The sequence below is a fragment of the Osmerus mordax genome, chromosome 18 (assembly GCF_038355195.1).
Source record: "Osmerus mordax isolate fOsmMor3 chromosome 18, fOsmMor3.pri, whole genome shotgun sequence".
In the NCBI taxonomy this organism is placed as follows: Eukaryota; Metazoa; Chordata; class Actinopteri; order Osmeriformes; family Osmeridae; genus Osmerus; species Osmerus mordax.
In genome coordinates this window covers 3,523,095-3,540,307 of record NC_090067.1, presented here as the reverse complement: position 1 = coordinate 3,540,307, position 17,213 = coordinate 3,523,095, and the positions used below count along the sequence as shown (strand labels likewise).

At 49.8% G+C, this 17,213-nt stretch overlaps 1 protein-coding gene across 1 annotated transcript in view; it reads left to right on the top strand.

Moving 5' to 3' along the window:
* Positions 1-5,909: 5,909 nt before the first annotated feature.
* LOC136962462 (CUB and sushi domain-containing protein 3-like) overlaps positions 5,910-17,213 on the top strand; it is a 164,259-nt gene continuing 152,955 nt past the window's right edge. The window contains 1 exon segment of the mRNA XM_067256247.1: positions 5,910-6,090. Coding sequence (XP_067112348.1) covers positions 5,910-6,090 — 181 coding nt within the window.

Sequence of the window (17,213 nt, the reverse complement as noted above, 5' to 3'; positions counted from 1 at the left end):
GCTGCATGGGGAGAGAACTACTACCATACATAGGCCTCTCTGCATCCATCTCTGTGGCAGCAGTCAACATCTCTTCATCATCTTAATCATTATCTTCCTCCTGTGATGAAAAGCATTCTGTTGAGGGTTACTGCTACTACAAGTTGAAATAGGAACCAACTGATATTTCCTTTGTATCATGTCAAATATAATTAAAACCAAGGTGACATAGAGGCTACAATCACAAGCTTATAGGCCTAAGCAAAATATGCCTTGCCTGTTCGTAGTATGTTTTTATATTTAATATAGCATTTAACATGCTATTTTATTAAAACCACCACTATTTCACCAGTAATATTAACGGACAGTGTGGTTAAATGTTCAATGTATGGACATTGACTCAGCCAGCAATTGTCTGCCACGCCAATTGTCTCTCCTACGCTGCTACAGCCGTGTTGCTTTTTTGCGGAATATGTGCTCAGATTCACCATGAACACATATTAACACTTATATCTGAAGTAGGACGTTTTTTGTCGCCGGGTGCCATGATGGATCCTAGTATCGGAGCTCCATTGATGTTGGCTTTTAATAGTTCTCATGCCCGCGCTTAACTCAGAGGGGACGTACTCGGGGTTGATTTAATTAATTCAAATCAGCTTTTCTGGAACCGAAAAGTCGGCGTTTCCCATTTTAGAGTCAATCAACTCAGAGTTCAGGGTTAGGTTCACAGATTGTTAAACCCGCTCTCCTGGTTTGGCGTCATACAAACACATACACACCTCTGTTCCTCCTCCTCTCTTTCTCTCTCTCTCTCTCTCTCCCTCTCTCTCTCTCTTTCCCTCTCTCTCTCCTTCTCTCCCTCTCTCTCTCTCTCTCTCTCTCTCTCCCTCCCTCCTCCCTCTGTGTGGTACAGGTATTCTGTAATTACATTCTTATGCTGACAGCTCAGCAGGGATTAGGGCTATATATTACCCACTCTCCCTCTCCGTCTCTCTCTCTTTCTCTCTCTCTCTGTCTCGACCTCTATCTTTACTTTCACACACACTCCATCTCCTCCCCTCCCCTCTCCTCTCCTCCTCTCTCCCTCCTACAGAAGCAACCATGAAAGCCACTGAAGTCAGCATTCACGGTTACCTTTATAAGTCGATGTCCAGTGGAAGCCAGCAAATGAACATGTTACAACTTTTCTTCAAGGCTCTTTTCTTTCCTCTGACACAGCAGTTAGGTTTGTCTGTCGCCCCTTTTGGCCTTTTTTGCGACATTGTCTCAAACCAAGACCGGTTAGCGTACGGCTCCTCAAGTTTGGATTGTGCAGACATGTCACTATAGATACTTCTGAAGTCTAACACCTCCCTCTCTCTCCACTGACTCCATCACAGCTGTCCTCCATGTTTATATACACCCGGTCACTCCTGCCAGCACAGAATTGCGACGAATGTTGATCTAGAGTGATCTAAAAGTCGCATTAGTTCTGACTTGACGGTTCAGACTGAGGTTACCTTGTGAAAAATCAAGACTTGAATCCGATTTAGGATCACATATGAAAGTGGAAGAAATAAGAATTGAAAAAATCTGATTACATGTGATTTGGACTTTTATGATGTACTGTATACCATATTACCGAAGCTAATCAGAATTTTGGCCAGCGGTCTCAATGTAACCTTTTGTGTGAGTGAGTGTGTGTGGTGTGTGTAGGTGTGTGAGTGTAGGTGTGTGTGTGTAATGTGTGTGTCATGGGTGTGTGAGCTCAAACCCCAGGTCACACAGTCCCCCCTCTCTCCCCCTTTCTCTTTCTCTCCCACTCTTTCTATCCTGTCATCTTCCCTCTGGCTATTCATTCTCTATGACTAAATGTCTCCATCTCATTTATCATTCTCTATTTCTCATTCCTCCTCCCCTCTCTCCCCCCTCTTTCCTCCCTCCCTTCTCTCTTCCTTTCTCTCTCCCCCTCTCTCTACCCCCCCCCCTCCTGAATCCCTTCTCTCCCCCTCTCGCGACCTTCTCGTTATCCCTATCTCTCTCCCCCCTTCTCTCAACTCTTTCTTCTTTACTCACCCCTCCTCTCTACCCCTCACCCACCTCCTCTCTCTCTCTCTCTCTCTCTCGCTCTATCTCTATCTCTCTCTCTCTCTCCCTCCCCCCTCTCCCACCCCTGTCTCAGTGAACATCAACTGTCATCCAACCTAACAAATCCTGTTGATCTGCTGGTGTGGGAGCTTTGATCTCCCACAGACTCCCTCTTACCCCTTGCTCCATCCCTCCTTCCATCCCTCCTCCTACCCCTTGCTCCATCCCTTCTTCCAACCCTCCTCCTACCCCTCGCTCCATCCCTCCTTCCATCCCTCCTCCTACCCCTCGCTCCATCCCTCCTTCCATCCCTCCTCCTACCCCTCGCTCCATCCCTCCTTCCATCCCTCCTCCTACCCCTCGCTCCATCCCTCCTTCCATCCCTCCTCCTACCCCTCGCTCCATCCCTTCTTCCAACCCTTCTCCTACCCCTCGCTCCATCCCTCCTTCCATCCCTCCTCCTACCCCTCGCTCCATCCCTCCTTCCATCCCTCCTCTTACCCCTCGCTCCATCCCTCCTTCCATCCCTCCTCCTACCCCTCGCTCCATCCCTTCTTCCAACCCTCCTCCTACCCCTCGCTCCATCCCTCCTTCCATCCCTCCTCCTACCCCTCACTCCATCCCTCCTTCCATCCCTCCTCCTACCCCTCGCTCCATCCCTCCTTCCATCCCTCCTCCTACCCCTCGCTCCATCCCTCCTTCCATCCCTCCTCCTACCCCTCGCTCCATCCCTCCTTCCATCCCTCCTCCTACCCCTCGCTGCATCCCTTCTTCCAACCCTCCTCCTACCCCTCGCTCCATCCCTCCTTCCATCCCTCCTCCTACCCCTCGCTCCATCCCTCCTTCCATCCCTCCTCCTACCCCTCGCTCGCTCCATCCCTCCTTCCATCCCTCCTCCTACCCCTCGCTCCATCCCTCCTTCCATCCCTCCTCCTACCCCTCGCTCCATCCCTCCAGGAGAGAAAAGGGGAGGAGAGGAGTGGAGAGGTTAATGAACATGGTGAGTGAGTTCTGAATTTAACAGAGTAGGTCAAAAAGACTTCTGGCCATGTCCCTTAGGTGTGTGTTTGTGGTTGTATGTACAAGTGTGCGTGGGTGCGAGTGTGTTTTGAGCGTGTGTAAGTGTGCATGTGCATGCGTGTGTGTATTGGAGTGTGTATCTGTGTGTGTGTCTGGGTACTGGGGTCTTGCTGACCCTCAGTCCTGTATCATGGGTGCAGGTGTGATTCATCTTGACCAGCACACTGAGGAGAGAGGGGAGAGGGAGAGAGGGGGGAGGGGTGACAGAGAGGGGGAAAAGAGGAAAGAGAAAAATAGAGGAGAGGGAGGGAGGGAGGAGGGGTGACAGAGAGGGGGAAAAGAGGAAAGAGAAAAATAGAGGAGAGGGAGGGCGGGAGGCGGACAGGGAGGGAGAGAAAGAGGGAGGAGAGCGAGGGAGAGGGCGGCAATGTGGGAGAGAGGCAAGGATAGATGGAGGGAGGAATGGAGAATAAGAAGGAAGGATAGATGGAGGGAGGAATGGAGAAAGACAGTGAAGAAGAGAGTGATGCTGAAAGGTCACATGTTCCTGAGTTCCTTTCCATTGTTCTGAGGGGCGTGGCTAAAGCAATTATCAGAAGACAGAATCTGAATAACCGTCCTATGACTGTCTGTGAGTATATGTGTGTGTACCATGTGTGTATGTGTGAGGGAGTGTATGTGTGTGTATGTATGTACCCCAGTCCTAAAGTAGTATTACCCACCAGTACTACAGTAATATTTCCAACCAGTACTATAGTAGTATTACCCCTCCCCCCTGGTCAGCAGTAAAGTGGTATTACCCCCAGTACTAAAGCAGTATTACACCTCAGTGCTACAGTACCATTACCCCTCAGTACTACAGTACTATTACCCACCAGTACAACAGTAATATTACCAACCAGTAATACAGTAATATTACCAACCAGTACTACAGTCATATTTCCAACCAGTACTACGGTAATATTATACTCAAGGTAGTGCAGTTACCCCTTCAGTACTAGTAGTATTAGGCTCGTGACAGAACGACGTGAACGGGAGGTCAGTTTGATCGATGTGAATCTCGTCCGAATCCAATCTATCAGGACCAGACACATTCCCGCGCTCCGCGCCGCGAGGACACGTCTTGATGAGCAAGCACGTTCACCCATGTGTGCGCATGCAACGGAGCGCAAGGAGGTCTGCCAGGTCCGCTAGACAAGGCAATTTTTGTCCACAGACACAAGCGCCTCGAGGGCCCCCCCAAATATGAACCGTGCATTAAATATACGAATGTAGGCTACACTGACTTTCTGGGTCATAAAATATTTTTCCCTGCTGCACGAGGAATACTGTACAGACATGATGACGTTAAGCTCGAGATCCGACTACGTGCTCTCGACATAAAAACTCTTGATATCCGTCCAGCCACGAGCCCAGAGAACAGCATGAGAACTGTCGAAAGTGCAACGTTTTGCATTTTGTTCATTTCCTCTTTCATCCCGTGTCGAATATGAGCCGCGTGCCACGAGGGTATTGATTTGCCGGTAGAATATGCAGCTCGCGCAACGCGGCTGGGCTTCAGCACCTTGGAGAGTTCTCCGAGCGCGCGCCGCAGGAGCTTCACGAGCCCCATGCAATTATGCGCCACGGTTTGAACGGCCACCAGTACGGAACACGTCCGATAGCCGTGCCGTGATAAACGAGATGAAAACGGAAAGAAGCATAAGTTGAAGGTTATAGGCTGAAGGTATTCACCGATCACACGGGCTGAAACTCGCTTTTCAAACAGAATTCCATTACTTATCAACAGGGCTGGCGGACGTTGTTTTTCTCTATCGTCCGCGCTTAGTACCACACACACACACACACACACACACACACACACACACACACACACACACACACACACACACACACACACACACACACACACACACACACACAGACACACACCAACGCACATACAAACTGAGAGAGGGTGGACTAGAGAGCTTCGGATAAAACCGCCTGTAGAGGGCAGAAGCGTCCTTCAATACCGCGCGCAAACTCTGAAAACAGCAGGAAAGTTGCGACCGGAGCGGAGAATTCGGTGGGATGCGATGTAGACAGTGCTTTTATTCACATTCAACTGCGGTGAAACCAGCGGGAGGGGCGAGGGGATGCTGCTTAGGAGGCGTCACGAGCCTGTAATTGGGTGGTGTCACTGTTAGCGGACTTACATTAAGATTAGGTTAAAATCATTACGGCGCGGGCTTGTGCTCTTAATGACGGATTTAACTTAGCTCACTGCCCCTGGCACTGAACGGACAAACAACAAAACGGGCTTTGTGAATAGGGATTCTCGGTTCACCTCGAGTCCTCTGGTCCGCCTCCACCTCAGAGATACGGTCTCATGTCCGTCATGTCGTTGTGACAAGTCACCAGGCGAATTCGGGGATTTAGATTTGAACGGATACTGGCGGCTTGGGAAACGGATGAAAAACACTCCACATCCCTGAGTCTGGCGCGTTATAGATTTATTAGATTATTTGATGTACTGTGCTCGTGTGATGGATGGTTGGTGTGGATGATAGACTCCCCTGTGGCCCGAGCCTTTTCCCTCTCTAGTTGAGTACGTATCAGGACTGGGAACTCCGCGTCTCTCGGTAAAAAGGCTCGAGATTAACCAACGCACCCGCTTGCGAGGAATCGAGCTGCGCGCTCTGCCCCCGTTGGAGAGATGGTTGAGTCCGCGTGAAGGTTGGTGTGGGAGCTAAGCAGAGCCGTTCACTTCGAGCTGTGACCGCGCGCCAGCCACAACGGCAGACGCACCGCTACCGGCAGAGGAACGGGAGATCGAAAAGAAAGACGAGCTTCATGTGACCATGAAAACGGGTGATTTAGAGGGCTCGCGCATCGCCTCGACGACGGATTCCCTATCCCCGCTAAAGACAGGATGTGTTAAACACAGAACGGTGGACTTTTTCCAAGCCAAAAAGATGCGGATTAAAACTGGGATTCTATTTTGGAATCTGGTATTCTTGATGACGGTCACGTGTCTTGAAGGTAAGGATGAACCTGGGATGTGCGGTGTCCGGTAATTAACGTGTGCTTGTTTAATTTCCCGAGGACGGGGCTGTGTTTTCGTGTAATCAGGGAGAGCTGCGAGGCACCATGATAACAGTCGGGTCCTGGAGACGCTTCCCCCGCAAGCCTAACCGTTCAATGCAGGCATTGAGCGCGAGCTCAATAAATATTCTTGCAGTATGCTCGAGCGGATACGTGAGTTGCTTGTGTGTGTGAACCCCAGCGAGATACCGCACCAGAATCTTCATCTTTAATCTGGGGGTTAGGGCTCCGCTCAACCAAGTGGCCCTCTGGTCCGGAAATATGATTTCTAATATCATTCCTAGATGTTGATAAGACTGATGAGGTTGTTGGCTGTTGATAAGTCTATGGACGTTTTCTCTGTAATCAAATGACCGACGGCTAGAAAGAGGGGGAGAGAGAGAGAAAGAGAGAGAGAGAGGGGGGGGGGGGGGGGGGTCGGAGGCGCGACACACGGAGATGCGAGGTGCCATGTAGGATGCACGGAGCGAGAAGCAAGGGGAGACGGATTCTGTCCTGTCTGATAACCGGCGCTCTGAGAGAGCACGCTGCAAGAAGCACAGTCACACACACACCTACGTTAACACGCTTTATCTTTAGGTCTGTGCCGTTACACAATGCTTAGATCACAGACCGAGAGGTTCTCGGTGATTCTGGAATATGAAACAGGTTTTCATCCTGGGCTGTTTCCCCGCTCATGTGAAGGTTTCAAGCTCGAGCTTATTTGTCTCGCTCCTCGGGTCGGCTGAACGCCCGACTCTGATTTCAACCGTTTAACTGTTGCGCGCCTTTAACACGCCCCGACGACACGGGTGTATTTTACGGTTGAAACAGAAGACTGCCCATGGAATTAAACATGAATTCTCGAGGCATTTCTCCCTTCTCAGCCCGTGTTGCGGAGAGAGCGCGAGGGCGAGTATACGCACCTGCACTCTCCGATAGACAATACAGCAGAATGTATTTTTTTTATTTTGTTTATGCGCATAATACAATTCTTTTTTTTTCGTGCTTCGAGTGTTGAGAAGTTGACGTAGTTGATGACACGTTGGTCCAGATCGGGGCAGTCTGTATTCGGTTCTGGCGTGGAAAACACAAGTTCTCGCGAGTGGCCAGAACTTAGGTTGCATCAATCTAGGTGTCATCGCACCTCCCACACTTTACCTCAAGAGCACTGAATATACACATTAGGCTCATTCTTTGGACGTGATCTTTTCTTTCAAAGTCGCACCGCCTGCCCCATTACACGGCAGGATGTTGTTGGCCCACTCAGCGTTTTGAGCGACGCTGCTAATTAATATGCCGCTGCGCGCCTCGCGCCTCGCATCCCCCGCGGCCCTCAGTTCCTCCAGCCCGCGGGAATGGATCATAGCCCCGCGAGCCCAAGGCCGCTGTTAAACTCCGTTATGAGGACAGTTTAGGGGAAACAACTCAGGCACAACAGCTCTCAGGAGAACCATGGCGTTTTTATTAAGACACCAGAACATTTAAGTCTGCAAGCTGCAGACAGAGAATGCGATAGAGGAAGAGAGACAGAGATATAGAGAGAGGGAAATATGTACGAAGAAAGAGATACAGGGAGAAGGAAAGAGACAGAAGCGGAGAGGAGATAGAGAAGAGTGAGAGGCAGAGACGCGGTCCTCCTCGATGCCTATAGGCCCACAGAAGCTGATACCCAGTTGTGTGGTGGCAGTGGGAGTCGATTTGGAAATGAATACATTCCTAGAATTTCTTCCTCCCTCTCTCTCTACCTCCATCTCTCCCTCTGCCTCCCATCTCCTCCTCCCCGCCTCTCTCTCCCTGCCCCCCCCCCCCCCCCGCCGTCTCCATCTCCATCTCTCTCTCTGCCTTTCTCCCTCTCTCCCTGCCTCCCTCCCTATCTCCGTCCTCTCTCTCCCTCCCTCCACTACGAAGCCGTAGGCATGCTCAAGCATTGGGATTGTGTAAGCTGGCTACCAGGTTGTCTGTCTGGGGTAAAACCCTGACCAGCCATTTAGGAACCATCTCCTGGCCTCCTGTTCTACTGGGCTTTCATGTAACAGTTTGACAGGCGTTTAACCGCAAGTGCAGTACACTGGAATGACATTTGCATGTTACATTTCATCCAGCCGACACCTTGATGCAAAGGCGACGCTCGACAAGGGTTTATGGGAAGCACAGCTGCAGATAATCAAGGATCAGAGGTGTGTAGTTCTAACAGTATTACAGTGGTCAGAGTCAAGGAACGGTCTGTATTTACCAGGCACAAATCGAAGGAGCCACTTTTCAGCTCCCAGGCACGGCACAACAATAACATCTCAACCACAGTATCACACAGTTCGGCAAAAGCAAGGTCATATCTGAAGTACATCATCAAACAGCGGAGTGGAGTCTGATGAGATGGCGGCACTGTTGAATCTACCACTCTTCTGTTTCCTAAAAAAACTTTACAACTTTGTGAATCATTGTAATGACTATTTCAGATGAAAAAAAAACAACATGTATGAGAAAATATAATCAATATGAAAAAAAGCCCAAAAACCTGTATGAAAATCTTGACTGTGTGTGTGTATGAAGTCTGCGTTCCACAAGGTTCTAGAGGAAAGTGGGAGATGTGCAGGAGAAGAGATATTGTGCAGGAGACCTTGTAGGAGATTGCAGTGAGACTGGACCAGATGTGGTCTGAGGAACTGTGTTACTGAAGAAATATGACAGATTATGTGTAGCAACGCTCTCCAACAAAACACACACACACACACACTCTCCACCATGACACACACACACTGTCCACCATGACACACACACACACTGTCCACCACTCTCTGTCCCCCTGCTTTCGCCCTGCCTTCCTCTTCCCCTCCCCAGTGTGCACGTGTATATGTGTGTGTGCATGTGTGTGTGTAAGTGTGTGTAAGTGTGAGGAAGTAGTGCACCTGCCTGCCTCAGCAACATTTACTCTGGTTAGATTCAAACAACTCTTTCATCTGCCTGCAGAAAGCTGAGCCTCAGACACACACACACATACACACATACACACTCACCTAAAAAACACATAGATACACACACACACCAACGCACACATCCACACACATATTTACACACACACCCACTCACATCCACACACTTACACACACACACACACTTACACACACACACACACATGTAACACACACATGCACACACACACACACACACATACACTTCAGAATTCCCTTACTTAGGCTGGAAACGTGTGGGTGATTGTGTGTGAACTGGCCCCAGAGAGTGTGTATAAGTGCAGTAGGTATTGCTATGTTTGTGTACTGTACATGAAGGCTGTGTATGTGTGTGTGAGTCTTACACACTCACTCAAATGTACACACATAAACATTCACACACATGCATACACTCACACTTCCTGAGTGGAACAAACTATCACTATCAATCTCAATCTGCTACCATCTGCTGCGTGTTTGTGTGTGGTTGAATTTGTGTGTCTGTGTGTGAGTGTCTGCAAAGGTGTCTCTGTGTGTAAGTGTGTGTGTGACCCAATGACCAAGGAGAGGAGAGAGCTGTGTGTGTGTAAGTGTGTGTGTATGTGTGTGTGTGTGACCCTGTGACCAGAGTGTGTGTGACTCCTCCCGACAGCAGAGCTTGGCTTTGTTTGGTCACATGGGCTTACCTGTCCACTCTGCTGAGGTGTAAACACACACTCCCTGAGCATCCTACTCCAACTGTCAGAGAGGGTGGAGAGGGAGAGAGACAGAAAGACAGAGAGGGAGAGAGGAGAGAGAGAGAGAGAGAGAGAGAGAGAGAGAGAGAGAGAGAGAGAGAGAGAGAAAAAGACAGAGAGGGAGAGAGGGAGAGAGAGGGAGAGAGAGAGAGAGAGAGAGAGAGAGAGAGAGAGGGGGGAAGGGGGGGGGAGTGAGAGAGATAGAGAAGAAAGGGAGAGAGAGGGAGAGATCTGTGTGACCAGATACTGTACTCTGTTGTATCCTGTCTTTAGCGATCGCATTGCTTGTACTGTGTGTATGCTTGTTTGTGTGTGTGTGTGTGAAAGAGTGTGTGTGAGTGTATGTGTAGTCCCAGCTGGAGGCTGCTCTGGACAAGAATGACCTCTGACCTGTTTCAAAAGTTTTCGTGGTGATGGCAGGCAGCCCAGCGGTTCGCCCTGTGCTCACAACCATCAGCTCATCTCATCTCACCACACACATGGCTTGTCAGTGGCTCACCTTGCCACCTCGTCTCACGATAGCTAGGTGGCTGGCTGTGTAGATGGGTAGGTGGCCACCTGTGTTGAGAGCTGGGCTGCCTGTGTAGATAGCTATGTGGCTAACTGTGTACATAGCTATGGGATACTAGTCGTGTGGATAGCTTGTCGGCTAACTGTGTGTGGCTAGGTGTTTAGGTGTGTGGATAGCTTGTCGGCTAACTGTGTGTGGCTAGGTGTTTAGGTGTGTGGATAGCTTGTCGGCTAACTGTGTGTTGCTAGGTGTTTAGGTGTGTGGATAGCTTGTCGGCTAACTGTGTGTGGCTAGGTGTTTAGGTGTGTGGATAGCTTGTCGGCTAACTGTGTGTGGCTAGGTGTTTAGGTGTGTGGATAGCTTGTCGGCTAACTGTGTGTGGCTAGGTGTTTAGGTGTGTGGATAGCTTGTCGGCTAACTGTGTGTGGCTAGGTGTTTAGGTGTGTGGATAGCTTGTCGGGTAACTGTGTGTGGCTAGGTGTTTAGGTGTGTGGATAGCTTGTCGGCTAACTGTGTGTGGCTAGGTGTTTAGGTGTGTGGATACCTTGTCGGCTAACTGTGTGTGGCTAGGTGTTTAGGTGTGTGGATAGCTTGTCGGCTAACTGTGTGTGGCTAGGTGTTTAGGTGTGTGGATAGCTAGGTGGCTTGCTATGTGGCTACCTACATGGCGGCCACAGGTGAGGATTTCAAGATTGACAAGCCAAAAAGTTAGGAACACAGTTAAAGCCTTAGGTTGTTTATTTGAAGATATTTTCATTAGTTTTATTCATGTATTTGATTTGGGATTTGTTTATGAGACAAAATACATTTTCATTTGTACAAAGAAAAGGAAAATATGCAATGTTTTGCGTAGTTTATGCATTGTTTTGCATGGTTTAATCCCTACCTAAAAAATGTAATTGGATTCTGTAATTAGATAAAGAAAATATATGGGAAAATATACAGCATTTTGTCTGACAAACATAAAAAACACCTTGACTCGAACTCGGCACCTCCTACTCTGCATGTGCACCCAGAAATGAAATGTGAATTAAAGAGGTCAATAATGTGTGAAGGAAAGGGGGACTAATTTGTTAATGTCATTACGTATCAGTGTACACTATGTACACTATACCCAGTGTGTGTGGAAGCGGGGTGGTTTCTGGGAAAGCCAGGATATGAAGGTGTGTGTGTGTGTGTGATGGTACATCTGCTGCCGATCTGGTAATGAAGGATACAGACACACTGGGGATCCTCCGACTCCTTTTAAAATGTCAAGTGTTTCAGGGTCTCTCTGGAGCACACACACACACACACTCAGGCAAAGACGCACACACACACACACACACACTCACACACACAGGCACACACACACACACGGGTATAGACACACGCACAAAATCCTCTTTTTCCACTTTCTCTCTTTTGCCGTCTCTGTCCTCTCACCCCCCCCAACCTCACCCCCCCTTCCCCCCCTCTCCAGGGGCTCTGCTGGGGGAGCGATGCCCCCCCTCCTGGGGCGACAGTATTGATCCTCCTGGTCTGTTAATGACTGTGTCACGCTGTGTTGCTCGCATGTTAGACAACACCTTTCCTTCTCACTCCATTACCCCTTGTTGTGCCCCCAACACACGCACACACACCCTCGTCAAACACACGTACTCCCCTCGTCAAACACACGTACACACACACTCACACCCCTCGTCAAACACACACACACACACACCCCTTCTCAAACACACACACACACACTCGTTGTTTCGCTACAGCACAGTGGTAGAAGGCATGCAGGTAGATAAACATCAAGCCTCTTGGTCTTAAAGGAGATGTCTGGGAGTGGCAGGTGACCTGGGTTAAAGTCCCACAAGAGCCCCCAACCAGGCAGCATGAACCAAGTAGTGTTAGACCGAGCATAACAATTAGACCTTCCCCTCTCTCTCTTTCTCCCTCTCTCTCTTTCTGTATCTCCCTCTCTCCACCCTTCCCTCACTCTCCATCTCTCTCTCTCCCACTCCTTCTCTCCTTCCCTTACCCTCTCTATTTCTGCATCTCTCCATCTCTCTCCCTCTCTGTCTTTTTCTCTCTATCTCTGTCTCCATCTCACTTGATGTCTCTCTTGCTCTCTCTTTCTCTCTGCCCATCTCTCTATCCCCTCCTCCCCCCCCCCTCTCTCCTCCTTCCTCCTCTCTCAGTTCCCCCCCCCTCCTCTGTCTCAGAACTTGCATAGCGAGAGATTTGTGGCGGTGCCAGTTTCTGATGTTTATTTCATAACGAGGCAGCAGAGGTGACACGCAAGTCCTGCTGCCTCTCGCCAAGTCCTCTCTGAGCGCGCTCAGTCCGGGCTGGGCGGGTTAAGGGGGAGCTGAGATACTGTACACCAGCACAGAGAAACCAAATAAACACATCTCTCTCTCTGTAGAGGACAGGAGAGATTGGGGAGGAGAGATGGGGAGGAAAAGAGAGAGGAAAGGAGAAGAGGGGGAGGTAGAAAGGAGGGCGAAGAGAGGTGGGAAAGGGGGGAGGAGAGAGCGAGGGTGGAGATATGGCAAGAGAGAGAGAGGGGGACTAGACATGGGGAGGAGAGAGGGGGAGGAGAGGAGGGGGTTATCTAATAGTGAAACTGTGTTTCCTAAGTGGCAGACATGCTGACATGATTTTCTGACAGACAGTGTTTAGGACCCCCCCCCAACCCCCCCCCCCCCCCCCCCCTCCTCCCTGAGCGGCTCACACAAACATGCTCACACACACTAACACACACATTCTCAGACACACACGCATGAGCACACACATGCACACACACAGAGGCGCGCCCACACACACACGGACACACTCTGACGCACAATGATGATGAAGCCTCTTCAATAACATTAATATTTGTGATCCCTTTATGCTTTGATCTCCATAAACAATGACGCCTGACACACCCATGTATGCGCATGTCCCTGAAGTTAAAGGTAATACTGGGAGCTTAGTCTCCACGGTTACAAATGCTAAGATCTCCCTCAAGCTTTTTGTCCATGATGGGGCTCTGTCACCAAGGATATGTCTGTCTGAGGATGCTGGTGATGATAATGATGATGAAATCAACTCTATCTACTCTACCCCTTTATAGAAGCAGTCAGAGGGGGCTTCACATAGGCCCATAGAACTGCACCCTAACTAACCTAACCCCCGGAATCACACCCTAACTAACCTAACCCCCGGAATCACACCCTAACTAACCTAACCCCCGGAATCACACCCTAACTAACCTAACCCCCGGAATCACACCCTAACTAACCTAACCCCCGGAATCACACCCTAACTAACCTAACCCCCAGACTCACACCCTAACTAACCTAACCCCCAGACTCACACCCTAACTAACCTAACCCCCAGACTCACACCCTAACTAACCTAACCCCCGGACTCACACCCTAACTAAGCTAACCCCCAGACTCACACCCTAACTAACCTAACCCCCGGAATCACACCCTAACTAACCTAACCCCCAGACTCACACCCTAACTAACCTAACCCCCAGACTCACACCCTAACTAACCTAACCCCCAGACTCACACCCTAACTAACCTAACCCCCGGAATCACACCCTAACTAACCTAACCCCCAGACTCACACCCTAACTAACCTAACCCCCAGACTCACACCCTAACTAACCTAACCCTCAGACTCACACCCTAACTAACATAACCCCCGGACTCACACCCTAACTAAGCTAACCCCCAGACTCACACCCTAACTAACCTAACCCCCAGACTCACACACTAACTAACTTAACCCCAGACTCACACCCTAACTAACCTAACCCCCGGAATCACACCCTAACTAACCTAACCCCCAGACTCACACCCTAACTAACCTAACCCCCGGACTCACACCCTAACTAAGCTAACCCCCAGACTCACACCCTAACTAACCTAACCCCCAGACTCACACCCTAACTAACCTAACCCCCAGACTCACACCCTAACTAACCTAACCCCCAGACTCACACCCTAACTAACCTAACCCCCAGACTCACACCCTAACTAACCTAACCCCCAGACTCACACCCTAACTAACCTAACCCCCAGACTCACACCCTAACTAACCTAACACCCAGACTCACACCCTAACTAACCTAACCCCCAGACTCACACCCTAACTAACCTAACCCCCAGACTCACACCCTAACTAACCTAACCCCCGGACTCACACCCTAACTAACCTAACCCCCGGACTCACACCCTAACTAACCTAACCCCCGGACTCACACCCTAACTAACCTAACCCCCAGACTCACACCCTAACTAACCTAACCCCAGACTCACACCCTAACTAACCTAACCCCAGACTCACACCCTAACTAACCTAACCCCAGACTCACACCCTAACTAACCTAACCCCAGACTCACACCCTAACTAACCTAACCCCCAGACTCACACCCTAACTAACCTAACCCCCAGACTCACACCCTAACTAACCTAACCCCCAGACTCACACCCTAACTAACCTAACCCCCAGACTCACACCCTAACTAACCTAACCCCCAGACTCACACCCTAACTAACCTAACCCCCAGACTCACACCCTAACTAACCTAACCCCAGACTCACACCCTAACTAACCTAACCCCCAGACTCACACCCTAACTAACCTAACCCCCAGACTCACACCCTAACTAACCTAACCCCAGACTCACACCCTAACTAACCTAACCCCCAGACTCACACCCTAACTAACCTAACCCCCAGACTCACACACTAACTAACCTAACCCCCAGACTCACACCCTAACTAACCTAACCCCCAGACTCACACCCTAACTAACCTAACCCCCAGACTCACACCCTAACTAACCTAACCCCCAGACTCACACCCTAACTAACCTAACCCCCGGAATCACACCCTAACTAACCTAACCCCCAGACTCACACACTAACTAACTTAACCCCCAGACTCACACCCTAACTAACCTAACCCCCAGACTCACACCCTAACTAACATAAACTCCTCCAAAAAGACCAGGAAAAACTGAAGAAACGGGAAGAACTGTTTGAAACCTTGGGAGGGGCGTTCAGGGCGGGATCTCCTCCACCGGAGACAGATGTTGATGCAGGGAAGTGCAGACCACAGGCTGAACACAATTATGCAGTAAAGAGTAGAACTAAACATACAAATGTGCCAATGGATGGTGAATCACAGATATCTGAGTTCTGAATCATAAGAGCATCCGCAGCGCCCTGCATGGGGGCTTTTCAGTCCAGGCAGTGGTCAGACACAGAGTTGGCAAGCAGGGATGATGGTGGTGATGAGGATGATGGTGGTGATGAGGGTGAGGATGCTGGTGAGGATGATGATGCTGGTGAGGATGATAGTGGTGATGAGGATGATGGTGGTGATGAGGATGATGGTGGTGATGAGGATGCTGGTGAGGATGATGATGCTGGTGAGGATGATAGTGGTGATGAGGATGATGGTGGTGATGAGGATGATGATGCTGGTGAGGATGAGGATGATGTATCCTGGCAGGCTGATATTCTTGGTCTGTGTTCATGCTGAGAATGTGTGCTTGTAGAAGTGTGTGGGTGTGTGTGTGTGTGAGTGTGTGTGAGTGTGAGCGCTATGAAAAGCTTATTTTCTGTTGTTGACAGTGTTTTAGCTCCCGGCTCAGAGGTAGCCTAGTTTTACAACCAAAATGTTGAACACACACACACTCACACACACGCACACATACACACTCGTGCACAAACACACCCACATGCACCCACATTCGTCTCCACTCCAGTGAGGTGTGTAGATGGCTGGCCAGACATTCTGGACTGTGCTGACCAGCTGAGGTCCACTCACTGCCTGTTCTTAGACCACACACACACACACACAGAAACACACTCCTATCTGTCATACTGTTAGGCAGCGGTCCGATTGGGGATCAATAGAGAGTAAACATTATAAAAAGCACATTTGTTTCAATCGGGTTGTGATGTCACTTCACCTCTATAGTGATATCTATCACCAACCCTGGCCACGAGCACAGACACGGAGAGAGAGAAAGAGTGCGGAGAGTGAGAGTTAGAAGGAGGGAAAGGGAGAGTGCCACCAAGAGAGGGAGAGAAAGAGCTATGGAGAGAGAGAAATAGAGACCCAGAAGGAAAGGGAGAAAGCACAAAGCCAGGTGTACTCAAACTGTGTTTCTTTTTATAAAGCAAAGAGACAGAGAAGTGCAGGGGGAGGAGGAGGAGGGCAGGATGACTGGGTGGAGGAAGAGAGAGATGAAGAGCGAGAGAGAGAGAGAGAGAGAGAGAGAGAGAGAGAGAGAGGGAGAGAGGGAGAGAGTGCAAACGAGAGACTGATAAACTGTAAAGAGAGAGAAAGAGATATCACTGTATACGATGTCAAAAGCTGCAAGGTAGTGATGGGACAAAGGGATGTAGAGGAGGAGAGAGAGGGATGTAGAGGAGGAGAGAGAGGGATGCAGAGGAGGAGAGAGAGGGATGTAGAGTAGGAGAGAGAGGGATGCAGAGGAGGGGAGAGAGGGATGTAGAGGAGGAGAGAGAGGGATGTAGAGGAGGAGGAGAGAGAGGGATGTAGAGGAGGAGAGAGGGATGCAGAGGAGGAGAGGGTTGTCAAGGAGAGAGAGAGGGCCTTATAGGAGGACATAGAGAGGGCTGCAGAGAATCGAGGTCAGTAATATGAAGCTGACTCCCTGTTATAAATCTAAACTAAGAGAGAGGAGATGAGAGGGGAGGAGAGAGGGAAGGAGGGTAGAGGAGTGGAGGGGAGAGGAGAGAAGAGTAGAGGAGAAGAGGAGAGAAGAAAAGAGAGGAAAGGAAAGGGGACACAGGAGGCAGCTGCAGCCTAAGATAGCCTGTGTTACACAACAGAACTGTGTATAACACACTAGCCTACAGTACTACTGCACAA